Source organism: Mustela putorius, unplaced genomic scaffold (assembly GCF_011764305.1).
Source record: "Mustela putorius furo isolate JIRA1106 unplaced genomic scaffold, ASM1176430v1.1 tig00003869_pilon_pilon_pilon, whole genome shotgun sequence".
Taxonomy (NCBI): Eukaryota; Metazoa; Chordata; class Mammalia; order Carnivora; family Mustelidae; genus Mustela; species Mustela putorius.
In genome coordinates, this window is record NW_025422021.1 from 18,991,052 (window position 1) to 19,006,836 (window position 15,785).

The 15,785-nt window shown below is 42.7% G+C and overlaps 1 protein-coding gene across 2 annotated transcripts in view; it reads left to right on the forward strand.

The window, feature by feature from the left end:
- DPP4 (dipeptidyl peptidase 4) overlaps positions 1 to 12,022 on the forward strand; it is a 79,582-nt gene extending 67,560 nt beyond the window's left edge. For both annotated transcript variants that reach the window (XM_013051995.2, XM_004743951.3), the window contains exons 24-26: positions 8,901 to 8,973; positions 9,236 to 9,309; positions 10,891 to 12,022. In XM_013051995.2, the coding sequence (XP_012907449.1) occupies positions 8,901 to 8,973; positions 9,236 to 9,309; positions 10,891 to 10,992 (249 nt within the window). In that variant the 3' untranslated portion in view covers positions 10,993 to 12,022. The remainder of the gene's footprint in view (positions 1 to 8,900; positions 8,974 to 9,235; positions 9,310 to 10,890) is intronic.
- The last annotated feature ends 3,763 nt before the right edge of the window (positions 12,023 to 15,785 follow it).

The following is a 15,785-nucleotide window of genomic DNA, read 5'->3' on the forward strand; positions in this document are numbered from 1 at the left end:
GCTTCCCCTACTATATTCTGCATTAATTAAAGACTTTATCGTATGCTATATAGGTCACAATATGCATTCATTTGGAAATACAAAGCAACACCAGATAATTACTTTAATTATAAAAATTTCATTTAGAAAACATGTCAAATTCGACATATTCCTTTAAAGCCCAGAAGACTCCTTAAACCTTTAGCTATATATGAGATTTTCTATGGTATTATAATTAAGATGTATGTACAAGCTTTTAATTTTCCAATTCATAGCCAACTATGTAGTTTGCTCAAACAAGATTGGAGTAAAGCAGGTGAAGAGTATGGTTGGGCAGTGCCCTGAAGAGCTCTGGAAGCCACAGTGCATAACCTCCAGCAGGGTTGGCTGACGGGGAACCCGTGGCAGGTTGTTCTCAGGCTACAGCTTTTGAAATGTGGCCTGGAAGTCACCATGGTTGGCAGCCACGTGTGCTAGTGTGGAGGCCACTGCTGAGCCAGAGCACAGTCTCTGGTGTCACACTGAGGTAGCCGCAAGTGCCAGCCTAACTCTTAGAGACCCTTGTAGCACTTTGGCCCTTCCAGAACTTTCCCGAGTTGCTCTGTCATGGTTGTCGAAAACAACGAGGTCAGTCGTCTCGTGGTTTACATTCTCCAATGGAAAGTTAAAACGCTTTTTGGGACAATGAATTAAAAAGTAAGAAAAACAAGAATAAGTTAACACAATTTCTTATCTGGGCCACAACTCTCAATACACGGGCTTCGTATGAGTGCCTTGCTTTGAGCAGTATGGGTGCATTTTCATAAGATGCCACCATTCCTATAGATTCTGAAGCTATTTGATCAAAACCCAGTAAAACTCAAAATTTCTAGCTTTCCAATGTAAGTATACACAGTTTGATTTTATTTCTCCTAGTTTTGTTTAGGAAGGCTTAGGCAGAGGGGTGCGGGGAGGAGTACTTGGCTTGGTCCATGTCTGCCTGTGTGTTTTCCAGTCAAGATAGAAAAGCAGCTCACTTTAAAGTGAGATGCACCGATCAACTTCTGCTACCAAGCAGCCCCGAATCAGGTTGTCCCCATTTCTGCCAGTTGTCCTCCATAATACTTTGGACTCAATTCTTCCCATTCTTTCTCTTCCACGTCCAGTAAGCTTGCCTTAAACGGCTAGTTTGTTCTTCATCAGTCTCTGCATTACCACTGTCGCATGACTGTGTGCTTTTCTAATAATAACCCCGTTGGTGTCCCCTTAGCTTGTCTTTCTCTGCCCCCGTCTTTACCACAACGGGGCATGAGATCAATCCCCACGGCTCCACATACAACACTTTCATGGATCTTCCCTGTGACTACTGGAATTCTTTGACCAGAGGCTTAGCATCCCTCTTACAACAGTCCAGTCTGCTTATAATAGTCACTGTCCTCTGACTGTTTCTGGGCCTTTCCCTTTTATGCCCTTGTCTTCTGTTCCCGCTGCCTGCAATGTCATTTCCCCTATATCTCCATTTAATAGCAAATTGGTGCTGCTCTTCTGGAGGGCTGGCATCCCCTCTCAACTCTCATGACATTCTCCTGTATCTTAATCTTCAGTTTCTCTTTCTTGGACCCATGGTTCTTTTGAACCCCCATTTCTCTTCTGCGCGATGATTAGCTGTTCACATCTCTACTCAACACTGAATTCTTTAGATGACCCAGTATGAAGTATAACCCTTAAAAACCTTTCATGGTTGAATTTTTTAAGGAAAATGTTGTTTTAAAAATTGCCTGTCTCCCTCAATTCTCTCATCTTACATCTAGAATTTTCTTGTCCCTAACCTGACCAGGATGCTGATCTTTGAAAGCCATCCCTCTTGTGGTATGCTGTATTTGCTGAGTTGCCGAAGGGCTTTCTCAAGTACCCCAAATCCTAAAATTCTCAAATCAGAGATGTACTTACTGTCCAGGACCCCAGCCCTGGCTCTAAAACAGAGTGGATGTTGAGTCAAAAGTTCATTTCTAAAATCCCATCCCGAAAAGTCTTTGAACCTAGAGGCACAGGGTCAGGTCCAAGCCCTGACATCAAGGGATGTCCACAGCACCTGCCCTGATTCTCTACTTCTCTCGGTGCACATCAGCAGACAGCCAGCAAGGTCTTTCCTTTTCAGACGGCCCTTCCCTCTTTAGGATGATTCGTTCTAATCTACCCTTTCATCCTGAGTCTTTTTCCAGATTTCCCCAGAGGCTCCTCATCCCTGCATTGAGCTCCCCCACCCCCCACCCCCGCCCCAATCCCCACCCGCCCGGAGGTGGCCATGTTCGTCTCTCCCCTTAGGTGTTCGCTGCATGAGGTAGTCATGTAAATAGAAGTCACTTCCCACTGCCAATGGCAACACACGCACACTGGGTGCACCGAGTCACTCTTCCACTTCACTGCACAGATGGCACCCGAGGACTGTTTAATCCTTCCACGCCAGGAGTCGAGTTTTCTTGGCACCAGATTCAGTGCTGGCAATGGACACATTAAAACTGCCAGTACCAGGGAGCTAAAGGTTCCCAATGTGTTACTCGGAGGAACGATTTGGGCGGGCGAGAGTTAAGGTGTGGAGGGAGAGGGAGGCGACGAAGGCTCACTGAATTGTTTCCACCCTGGTAAGTTGCTTCCTCCGAGTGTGGAGAGCCGAATCTAAGTGCCTATATTTGGTGCACAGCAGGCTTTAGAATAAAGCTGCCCTCCTTTGTTTTTTAAATAAGCCTGTGCTTTTGTCTCTGGCAAGAATACATTCAAAGATTCTATTTTCCTCCAAGGCCCCAGCTGCCCCTCTGGACCCCATCTTTTACTTTTCTTTCCCAGGTTGTTTTTATTTCTCTCTCTCTCTCCTTCTCTCCCTCTCTCCCCCCCTCCTCCCACCCTTTTGGAAAAGACAAAGAAGACAATTCCTGAGAGGCTTTCAGTACCCTGTGCCTGTCTGTGGGTCAGAAGGAAATATTTTGAAAATGATTCCCATTTCATTTGGCCCACTGACTCTCTGCAGGACATCCAGGACAAGAAGGACCAAAACGTAGAATAAGCAAGGCCCTGATCTTTGTCTACATTTGCAGCTAATGAATCGTCGATACCAGAATTATAGCCTTTCTAAGAAAAGACAGTCTTTAATTTAAAAAAAAAAATGAGAAAAACGATTCATTATTAGGTCATTGATGACCCAGATTTGGAAGAATTTGGAGAAACCCACATCATCAAACGAAGCACATTTTAGGAAAGAGAGGTCCTACTTATGATTTAGGAAAGAAATTCCAGAAACCATTTGTATACACCAGTGGAACAGGGAGGGATGCCATGTATAGTTGTTCAGCTTGTGCACTGCTGAAAACTAGTCCATGTTTCACTCACTAAGGCATGGAAGTCTGAGGCTGCACACAACCAAAAGGAATGCTTTTTCCTATTCTTACAAAGATACCATATAGATTAGCAGACCCAGAATTAAGGCTCAGACCCAGTGCAGTGACATGAGCAGTGACCCTATGAGATCCTTTGTAGATAATCACCCCCCACTGCCAAGTGAAAGAAACACTTTCAAAGGCAATGGAGCTCTGTGGAAACATCTTTTCTGCAGTGAGTCTCAGCCCACAGCAGACCAAAATGGCAGCACAGGTTTAAGCAAAGGAATTAGATAGGCTACGAGAAAACCCTTACCCCCAATAGCAAAAAGCAAATAACAACCGCAGCTACACCTTGAGTTAGTGGTACTCACTAACATTGACACGTGGTCCTTCGTGTGGTCAACCGTAGGTCTTTTAGTCAAACCTATTTGAAAAATGAACAAATAGTAAACTGACACTCACCTATTCAAGGTGCCTGGTATTTTCATTGTTCAAAAGTTGATTGCCTTGTTGGTGAGCGAAGACATGCATGCAAAATTATCGAAGAGAAATAAAAGAGAGTAGGTAGGGAAGCACAAACTCAGATATGACAGAGTGCCCCCTATGTATGGAAAAGAGAAGTTGTTCCCTAATTGTGACAAGCCTCAGGGATTTTGTCCTTTGGGAGCATGTAGGACAGGGTAGGGAAGTGGCCAAGAAGTCCGTGTTTCACCTCCCTCCACCCCCCCCCCCCAGCTCCTCTCAACTCCTGGCGGGGAGGAATCCAGTTTCATTTATTTCATTCATTTTTTTTTTTTCATTTATTCCTTAAGTGCTTGCTTCTACGGGCAGACATGATTCTAAGCTATTTACTCAGATTATTAGGTTCGGTTCTCCCTCAGATTCTCTGGGATAAGTGCTCTAATGATCTTCATTTTATTGACACTGAAACTGAGGCACAAAAATGTTACATAACATGTAGACGCTGAGGGGTAGGAGTGGGAGGGGCACTTGTGTGAAGCCAATAAAGAAAGACTTCGGAAATAAAGAGGGAGAGCGTAGACACTCTCCGTGGGTTGCAGAGAGGGGCAAGGCAGAGCAGCACAACCACACATGAGTAGCAGGTACAGCTGGTTTTCTGGGGATCTGTGAAGCAGGTTGGATGAACCGACGGATAACATGGAAGCGAGGCTGTGGGAAGAGCAGGCCAAATGGTGGCCTATAAGGCAGGACGTAGACTGGGCCGGGAATGGATTTATGGATCCGCGGAGAAGCAGAAGATCAAGGGCAGGAGAAATGGGGCCCAAGTCCTGAGCCTTGTTGCCAAGAGAAGAGGGCAGCCTGGAACACACAGAAGGGACTGATTTAACTTGTAGAGGAGATTTATTTTGCATTTTGCTCAAAATTTGATAGGCTTTTGGCAAGTGTATGAAACAGTCATAGATTTGGCAGTCTTCTGCTAGCAGATTTGAAATGTTCAATCCTTAAGAACTGCTGCATCGTTAGGTTATGCAAAACAGGGTGCAATTTTGTAAATATGCCATCTTGTACTGATTTGACATTTGTTCTATTATCCCAGAATATGCCAAAGGGAGAGAGACCTTCAGATTTAAGCCAAACCTTAACTTGTTTGTTGAGTGCTGATAAAATGTTGACTGCTGTGTGATCTTTAAAGAAGCCAGTGTTGCTTGGTGAGGACTGAGGTAGAGCCCCCTGTCGGGTTGACGGGCTCTCTCTTCCCTTGGCATCTCCCGGATACAGTTGTTTGATAGATGTAAACAAGGAAAACATCCGATATAGTGGGTTGAAATAATTTTTTTCTTAAAAATGTTCTCTGGCCTCTGTTTTCTGCGGCATTAATGGTGCTTCCCAAAATAGCATCACTTAATGCTGTTTGTGAGGTTTTGGTTGCAAGCGGGAGACGGCACAGAGGAAGTCAGCGCACCCGTGGTATCTCACTGACGTGCTGGGTTGTCCGTTAGACCAGTGGCCGTTTGCCGTTTCCATGAAAGCCTGGAAATGGTGATGAGTTAGTTGTTGGCTGGGCCGTGAAGGGACACAGGGACGTAAGGTTAAGGGGAACGGACGTCGGAGCTGGACCTCTACTCAAATTTGGTTTCCACCATTGACTAGCAGTGTGAGCTCGGGGAAGTGACCTAAGCTCTCTGAACCTCAGTCTCCTCTTCTGGATAACGGGGATCATCAAGCTGACCTCACAGGTTATTGAAAGGATTAAATGGGACCCCTGTGCCTGCCCTGAGAGAAGCTTTCGAAACCGGGCACCTGCCGCCATCATCGTCCTCAGGAAGCCGGTTGTCCTTACGGTTCCTCGATGGCACAGGGGTGGCTTAAAAATTGTTAGAACTTCTGTTCCTTACAGTACTTCCCCGCTCTTATCAGCTCTCTCTTTATTTCAAAAATACAAAGATTTATTTGCTGGAAGGTAACTGAGGAACCAGCGTGATCCAACAAGCAGCTACAGATGGTTCTTCTCAGGGCTTGAAGGAAAAGCTCCTCACAGAGATGCTGTGGAATCGGCACTGCCACTGGACCAATCCTTCCCACTTCGTTTTGCCAGACTGTTGCTGACAGCGGGGCTCTCCGGAAGTTTCTAGCCTCGGGAGAGTGCCAACTGCACCACCATTGCATCCTTGCCCATTTATCACTCTGAGCTTCCTTTTTAGTAGCTGGTGATAGACTATTCGGCTTCTAACTTAGTCATCCATTTCCTTTTCTATTTCTGTTTCCATCGATAGGCAAATGGGGATTATCCTATTTTCCTGGGTTAAAATAGCATGGTGATATTATTTCCGATTATTAACCACATCTTCAGTTAAGGCACGCATCTCTTTCTCTGGCTCCGGGGGTCGCCTTCCACACCACAGACCACCGAGGGTCTCTCTTGATGGAGAAGCCAGGATTCTCGGTCCAGTAGGGAATGATGGGTGGTGCCAGACACACGGTGCCACAGCCGCATCTTTGGGGTAGTGGGGGGATGCTGCCTGCCGCCTGAGAGCCCAAGAGCGGGTGTGCACCTCCAGGCTGCCCATCCGCCTGGCCACCTTGTGCCAGGAGGCCCCTCTGGAAGCTTCTCCCGGGGAGCAGGGGGAAGCGTGCATGGAAAGGGCACACCTAGCTCACCATTGCAGGGGAGGCTTTTGTTTTATTTTTCTCGTGCTGCATTAAAGTATTTGTCTTTCTTTCTTTGTAGTGTAATATTGTTAATGTAAAACAATTTGCATCATGACACTTTTATCACAGTTTTCGTCTTTTTCTCAGTATGTTGCATTTCTCACCATGTCTAGTTCATCACAGCTACAGTGTGTACATCACAACATTTATCTTAGGCTCAGGGTTTTACTTGTTTATAAAAATTGTCTTCTTTCAGCCTGTATTCACTCCATTTAAGAAAAAAAAAAGGCAGCCAGAAACTGTTTTGGTCCAAACTCCAGTAGTTATCACATTCCTTGCTAACTGTCCTGCGTATTTATATGTCTCCTAACTATTACTCTATGTTTCAATGACATTTCTCAGTTTTATGGCTCGTGGAGGTTGTAGGAGCAGCTTTCGCTGTTCAAGCTGCCAAGCCAGGAAGGCCCGTGGGGCTTCTGGAGGTGAGGCGTCGGGACAGAGCTGCCCGCATGGGTCGGGTCTCCGTGTGGTAGTTGCGTATGTTGGGGGAGCAGAGCGCTAGGTTCAGGGTTGGGGGGGACGACGGCAGAGCGAGTGGCAGTTGGGGGGCAAGGCTGTGAGCAGGACTGGCCAGAGGATGGCCGGGGTGGGGGGCCTGTGGCTCACATGATGGGTGTTTGCTGGCGGTGGGGGAGCCCCAGCGTCTGGCAGCTCAAGCTCAAAATCCTCCTCTCTGTCTTTGGGGGAGATTGATTTTGACCCTTTCCTCTCTGGAGAGCAGACACTGCTCAAGGTTCTGGCTGCTGCATTGGGGTCTGCGGAAGCTGTACAATGGGAAAAACCTGCCTTGCAAATCTCGGGGGCTGGGGGGCCTTGCAGACCCGCTCTCTTTTGATTCGTTCAGTCTACGCAGGCATGGGAACCCTGCACAGGGATACCGAGAGTACTCGTGCGGGGCAGATTCTGGGCCCGTTAAGTTACTTCTCACTGTTCCTTTGCTGGAAGATCACATCATGAGCAGTTTGGAATTTTCGTGGCCTCGGGGCAACATAGGAAGTAAAAAGAGGTTCTGCCATCAGACTTTGTGTCCAGCTCTGACACTTCCTACAGATGTAACCTAGTGTGAGTTGCTGCTTCTGAATCTTGGGGTCTCCATGGAGAAAGCAGGATTGCTGTAGACCTATCTCAGAGGAATATTGGCAGGGTGAAACAGAGCAGTGCTTCTTACAAACACTCCTGTTCTACAGAAGACCAGACTCAGGGAGCAGCATGCCTCCGGGCGCACAGCTCACCGATGTTGAAGCTGGGGCTAGACTCCACATCCACACCTTAGCCCTGTCCCCTTCCTGCCAGACCATCCGTGTTCCCATCAAAAAACACCAAGCTGGTGTTAGCTACAAAGGAATCTGTAAAATACATACCTTGGCACTCGTAAAGTTGACTTTGATTTACCGAGGTGCTAAAGGATTAATCGCTGGATGAACTTTAAACCTATAGGAAAACTGCTGGGCCCTCCTTCTGCCCAACCCCTAAGAAGACAACAGGAGCGAACTCCAGCTTGCCCCCTCCCAAAGGCCCTACGATGCCTCTGTGACACTTTTGCCTTCCTCCCAACTTGATAAACATCCCCAAATCAAGATCAGATGACCAGTTCCGTGTTTCCAACGGCTTTCTCATCCGAGGCCCCACCCCAGTTCTAGAAGTCCTGCCTCCCTGAGGCCAGTCTTTCGAAAAGCTTACCTCCCAATTTGTTGCCCTATTCTCTGGTTGATTTGGAAATGACTTGATCCAATCACAAGATTTTCCCTGATACGGAATGAGGCAGACAACAACCCACCGATTTTCTAAGGCCATGCTTGATCTTTTGCTCCCCTTTCCCCTCCCATATGTTACATTTGCCTGGGTTTTAAACATCTGTTCCAAAAGAGGTAATACTTGCTTCTCATTCATTGCCTAGCAATGTGGACCAAAGTTCATATGACATATTGCAGAGTATGTTTAGTTGCAAATGCTATGTACAGGCTCTTTGAAATGTAGCATGTATGGCACCATGTGACACACGGTTGCCATGGCAATACACTTTTTGGCTGAACTACAGCATAAGCCCATGGAACATACATTGCTAATATGAGACTCTGCCCTGTGCTAATGCATAGGACACAGCCAATCTGGGATCTGGGACTCAAGGGGCTTTGCGTGCAGCCCTGGTGGCAGGTGCCCTCTGCCTGCGTGTGCAAAGAAGATGTGGCATCCTCCCTTTGCAGTCCTGTCTCCCAGGCACAGGGCATGCTGTGCATTCTGCCATGCATGGAGACAGCATTTGCTTAAATATCGGTTTGCTATATTTTGTATCAAAGGGGGCCCCAGCTGAAAACATTTTATTTTGTAAACTGAAGTGAAAAATCAGTTTATGGCAGATCTTTTTTTGAATAATGACATTCTTTTTCCCAATTCCAGAATTCAACAGTCATGAGCAGAGCTGAAAATTTTAAACAAGTTGAGTACCTCCTTATTCATGGAACAGCAGATGGTGAGTTTCAGTTAATTAGACTTTTTAGTATCACAGACAGGTTTGCAATTTCACTACTGACAAAACAAAAGCATGAGGGGCAAGACTGTTACATTTACTTCAATAAAACAGTGTTGCTTTCCACAACTCACTTGTCTTGGGCTAAATGGGATGCTAAGTCCTAGAACTTCAAATAGTCCCTTTCTTCTTGTGCCTTTCCCACCCTTCCCATCAGAAAAGGAGCGGCTATTAGTTACTTTGTGTTTCCTTTCTCTCCTTGCAGATAACGTTCACTTTCAGCAGTCAGCTCAGATCTCCAAAGCCCTGGTGGATGCTGGAGTGGATTTCCAAGCAATGGTATCACAAAACTTGGTGCCAAAGGGAGAACTTGCTGGTGGTGTCTTGGTTTCCCCTGTCCCGGCTCCTTCTCGTCAAACAGTGCCAGGAGACAGGGACAGAATTGAAAGGGGTTTTATTTGTCCAATGAGAAGTCAGAAGTGGTATCCTTAAGCCATAGGCAGAGTAATGTTCAAAACGATTAGAGAACTGGGGGTTGAGAAGCACAATATCGCATATCTTGGGAGTGTCAAAACAGTGCTCTCCTACCCATGTGGTTCTTCAGTCTCTTCCTATTTGGATTCAAAAGTAATCACTTACTCAGTAAATGTGTGGCAGAGTAATTCTAAAGTGAAACCAGCATGATAATAGCTCAGCTCCAATATGAAAATCCATTTTTGTCTAGTATGTATTACTAGCCATTCTAACAACAGTGGGACATTAATAATTGGCATGCTTCAGTTTTTGCAATTGCAACATTATCTTTTGTTGAACAACCACAGGCAATAGACAATTAGGCTTGTTTTATAGAGTTGGAAATAGAGCTATTGTTGCCTATAGAGTAAGCTGTTTCTAGGTATTAAGTCAGATTCATTTTCAGATCAAGAAGAAAAAAGAAAAGATGTTTTGTGTGTGTGTGTGTGTGTGTGTATAACATATATATAAATGTGTGTTTGTATATTTATATATATATACGCGTGTGTGTGGTGCACTAAATATTTTTGTATAAAATGCTTTCTTGCCATTATTAGGTAGAAAACCTGTTTTTCCTCACTCCTTTCTCTCTCTCTCTCTCTCACACACACACAGACACACACACACACACACACACACACACACCTCTTTACTCTGTGATCAGTTCAAATGGTGCCCACTGAATCAGAGTGGGGCAGTTAATACTAAAAAAACAAAACAAAACAAAAAACAAAACCCACCCGTTTATATGTCTTTTGGGGTCAGATTCTTCTAAGAGGTCGAGGTTTCATTTTCTACAACTCAAAGAAAAGATACTTTAATTCGGCAATTTTTTATAAAAGTTTATTTATGTCTCCATAATATATGTTTGCCTGGCAGTGACCTCCCACTTGTTTAATGTGGGACTGATGCATTGATAAATTTTTGTCTCAGATCATCCACTCTTTCATAAATGTCAGACATCCAGATAGCTAATTCGAGTGAAAAATCAAAGTGTTTGCAAATAATACATTTGACTTTTGACCTTATGTTAAACATATATATGAAACATTGGAATAGATTTTTCTAGTTCCTTGGTAACCTACATTAGGAAAAAGTGCTTTTGAAAAACTCATTTCTCTTCCTGCAGTGTAGGAGAAATCTGACACTTGATAACACTTAATTAAAACTAGTGTGCTTAATGGGATAAACATTCTCTTCTATGCATGATGTGGTTCTAAGTGTCCTTTAATCAAATCTGAAAATACACTTGGATAGTTTCATTAGAAGATGTACACACACACACACGCACACACACCCTTAAAACAATGTTTTAATTCTATGTATGCTTGTGAGAGCTTATTTGAATTATTTTTTTAAAAAGAAGACAACTGACTTCCTTCTTCTGACCTTTGTCTTTCTCTGCAGTGGTATACAGATGAAGACCACGGAATTGCTAGCAGCACAGCCCACCAGCATATATACACCCACATGAGTCACTTCATAAAACAATGCTTCTCTTTACCTTAGCGCCCTGGAACAGCATGCCTGACCTATTGAAAGCCATTTTTGTTCTGTCTGAAAACTGCACTGTTAAGATGATGATCTTTAAAAAAAAAAAAAAAAAAAAAAACACTCAAATCAAGAAATTCAAGGTTACCTTTGTTCCCAAAATTCATGTCTGTAACCTTAAGTTGGGACTTCTGTCTTCGCACCAGATTATTACCTTACTGAAGTTTGAATTATTCCGTCTGGTTTTGTTTATTATTTAAAATCATTTCCACATCCGTTGCTGAAACAACAAATATGAATTGTTTTTATGGGAGCTCTGCATAGGTTCCCTGGGAAGCATTTCATTCTTTTCTAACTGGACCAGTACAAATCTTGTTCTCTTCTTTAAAGGGATGGCAAGATGTGGGTGGTGATGTCACTGAGGCAGGGGTAAGGAGGGAAGGGGGAGGGGAAGAAGCGAGGAGGCCTGGCTGGGAACCCACGGCCGAGCACAATGACCCGACCAGGCTCCTGTCAGCAACTCTTGGGGAAGAGCTGTTCACAGCCAGACTGGCACGGTTTTCTGAGAAAGACTATTCAGTCTCAGGAAATCATACATGCAAAAAGCACTGACTTCTGAGTAAAACCACAGCAGTTGAATAGACTCCAAAGAAATGAGAGGGAATCTGCCAACAATGCAAGGCCCCCAGGTGCCAACTATGGCTATAGGTGCTACAAACACACAGTGAGGGGGAGGGGAAAGCACTGTAAATGTGCCTTAAAAACCACTGATGTTTCCTAGTGAAAGAGGCAGTTTGGAACTGAGATGTGAACACATCAGCTTGCCCTGTTAAAAGATGAAAATATTTGTATCACAAATTCGAACTTGAAGGAGTCCTTGCATCAATTTTTCTTAGTTCATTTCTTTGAGCATCTTAATGAAAAGAATATTTTAACTTCCTTGGACTTGTTTTTAAAAATAAAAATAAACTACAAAGTTGTGTATTGTTATTCCCATACTGTGGAATTTCTCCCGGTCATTTAATAAATGTTCCTTCATTTTTTCGGAGGTAATGCGTTTTGTGTCTTGAATGAGACCTAAACCACATTGGCATATGGACACGCTTATCCAGAAAGGCTCTTGTTTATTTTGCTCGCTACCCCAGACTGCCTCGTAAACATGGAGAGAGTTCAGTTTTTGTTAAAAAAAAAAAATACATAAAAATGTGTTAAATTAAGCAGTTCGTATGGGTTTTTATGTAATAACATACACAATTTGTTATCACACACATATATAGCTTTTGAAACACCCAAATAATTTTTATTTTTTATGTAATACATAATTTATAATTTTATTTCAGGAAAACTGTGATGAGGTTCATGTTATAAGAACAAATAATATCAACAACATCATCTCAGTCTAAGTCAAGAAAAAAAATCAGTTACTCAAGTGTTTGACTATTTTTGGCTGGCATATCTATATTAACGGAAGCATAGATTTCAGATGCTGAATTTAGTCTAGCAAACAACAGAGGAAACATGATTTTTTTTGTTCAATTGTTTGTAAAATGGCCTCATTTTTTTTTTAAAATTGATTCTCTGTAACTCAAACTTAGCTTCCAGCCATTTACTGGAAAAAGTTATCACAGAGTGAGCTCCAGCACAAAAATCTAAAAATAGAAGAAATGAAAAAAATCTATCAATTCAATATGAGACTGGTGAGTCATGCATAGGAATGGACAGAGCGTTGTGAAATTCAGCTTTGATTGTAATTTGCAAGCATGCCATTGAGTAGCTTCATCTTACATCCCAAACTCCACTCATCCATTGGAGCTATAAATCGACCTGCAAACCGGTAGGGCTCTTGTCATAATTCTATTCCTTATAATAGAGTTCAGTCATCGTGAGTAACTGGACAATCTTTGCCGAGTTCTATATCCAGGAACAGTAGTCATAGATCATATGTACACATCCTGGACTGAGTTAATAGTCAGAAGAGCAAATTAAATAGAAATTCTTCTTTTATTTTAGTTGGAACCAAATATTGTGCGATATCAGATGCTCTACAGATATTAAAACCATTTGGCAATATCAGATGTTACCAATATCAGACATTGCACAATACCAGCTATTTCACAGATATCAATAAGATGATTGTACAATAGTAGATACTGCACAATATCCAATACTATACAGATATTAAGACCATCGTATAATAGCTGGTATTGTAAAACTATTGTACAATATCAAAACTATACACTTCATTGTTCCTTTGATTTCTAAACATGTTTTTCTGGAATCCAGAGGTTAAAAAAAAAAAAATCCTAGCACCTCACGTAGTGAGAGTTACAAATGGTAACGATGTGGTTGAATGTTTCATTCAACCCTCACAGGACAAGTTTTCTTCTCCAATAAGAATATGAAATTGGCTGATTGGAAAAGGAAGGGCAAGACGTTAACAACCTTGAGAGACACTTAGTCTGAGGCTAAGCTGGAAACACACAGAAATGAATCCTAGCATGAAGATGGGCAGACATGCCCACCATTGACAGTCACAGCCTCAGCAGGCCCAGGGATGGGAAGGTTCCCATCAGATACAACTTGTGGGAGAGCATGGCAAAGAGGGGGATGGTGCAGAGACACACACGCCAACGGAGCGATGTTCACATCTCTTCTATGGATGCAGAGCTTCAGTTTGGCTCAAGATCTTTAGAACATCACTTTAAAAGTTATTTTTGAACATGTTTTTTGGAAATCTTGCTAAAAATGATTCCATACCTCCACATTTCCTTAAATAGAAGGCATAAAACACAATTCAGTACATCCTTAATGACTCAAAGCCACCACCACAAAGATCAATGATCACATCAGGCTGTGTGTCGTTTCGGGTGTTTTCCTTCTTGTTCCCATGTGGTCACTGAAGCTACCAGTTCTACGACATGGTATTTGCCGTTTGCTCTAAGATGGTGTGAGAATCCCAGTTTATAAAACTACTAGATTTGTACAATCTAGTACTGAATCTAGTTCTAAATGAAAAACATACCAAAACACCAGGATGGCTTTTTTCATAAAGTCAGAGAACTTGTTCTGCCAGTTCTGAGCAGTTCTTTCGGCAGTGTCCAAGAACCTTTTTACGTATATCCTGAATGATCCAGCGTGTGCATTCAGGATGGCTGAAGGATCCATGATCATGGATCATCTCATTCTCATGGATTGAGAATAATAAAGCATAATGTCACTGCCCACCAGAAAAGTTCAGAGAATGATATTATTAATAAGACCAATTCCATGCTCAATAGAAACATCATCTTTCTGCATGTCACCTTCCTGTGACAGTATGAACATTTAAACTTGAGAATTTGAATTAACAAAAGGAAAGTTCATTTCCTTACTGCTAAAGCAACAGGGGTATATTTCTAGTGTTACAGACTTTAATTTCAACCAACCCAATTAAGTTTTTTTGTTGTGGTTCTTCATAATCTTTCATCTGAACAATTCACCCCAAGTTTGTCAGATCACTTAAAACACATATTTGGTGAAAAGAGTGACCCATCAAATGACCAAAACCCTGATTATTTCAGGAAGTTTCTTCTATCCAGAGTCATGATACTTGTGACTTGTGAGCAAAGTATTTCCTTGGCTAAGTCTAGTTTCCAATCTTGATCACAGAAATATGAGTCACGGAGAAAATGTAACATCCTGAGAAGAAACATTATTCATCATAACCTGATTGTGGTTGTATGACCCAGAATGAGGAGCCTGTTAAGAACGAAGCCAGTCATACATTGCCTCCTGTGGGAGACTCCGTGCACTGCAGCCTAGATAAGGGCAACATGGGTCAGAATCTCACCATCATCACTCACAGTGAGAAACATTTTAAAGAACATTTACTCAGCCTCTTTGAGCCTCAGTTTCTTAACCTGAAAGAAGTACAAAAACACCTACTTCAAAGAGTTGTGCCATTTCTGTGAAGATTAGTGTATATACTCTGCCGGCATCATATCTGCCTTCCTCTCTCCCTTCTCCCCCTATTTACAGCTACTTAGCTTTTTATCCGGGTGTGATGACTCCACTGATGACTCCATAGCTTGCATGGGTCCCCACCTTAGGTGTCTGTGTCTACCTCCAGGAGTTGGGCACATGAAGTTCTCAAGAAGTATTTGCTTTTGTTTCCATTTTAACATGCAAGTGAGAATTCTTTTTGGATCTTTCATCATTCTTCATAAACTGAAAAGCAGCATCTTGTGATATATTTTACTTAGGGTTCTATCCACGACTTTCTCAGCTGGATAAATAGCCAAGCACAGACCTAGGCTCTGAAGAGTTACAAAGAAGGGATAAAACACTATTCCTATCTTTAAGAAGCTTATAAACAAATAGGAGAAATAAGTCACATGGCAGAAATCTGTAATCTCTAACTACACACACCTGAAGGCAAGAATACCTAGACATAAAGCGAAGTCTATGGTAAGAATGAGGAGATGAGCAGGGTGAAAATGTGGGTGACGGAAGGTGCTTTCTGGATTCCTAAGTGCTTCCATTGGCTGAATTTGGTCCTACGTTTAGATTTCTTTAATAGTCTCAGGATTACTGTTGATACCATGCTTTTCAGAACACTTTTTTTTTTTTTCAAATACAACTCAAAACATACTATCTATCTATCCATCTGTCTTGTTCTACATGAAATTATTTATAATAAAGCTATTTGTGTCTGGAGTTATTTAAGTACCTAAGGAGCAGGCTCAAGCCTATTTGGTTTCAGAAACAATAAAAGTTTATAGACCATTCACAGAGAATTTGGTTTAAGCCTCAGAGTCATCCTGCTCAGGATC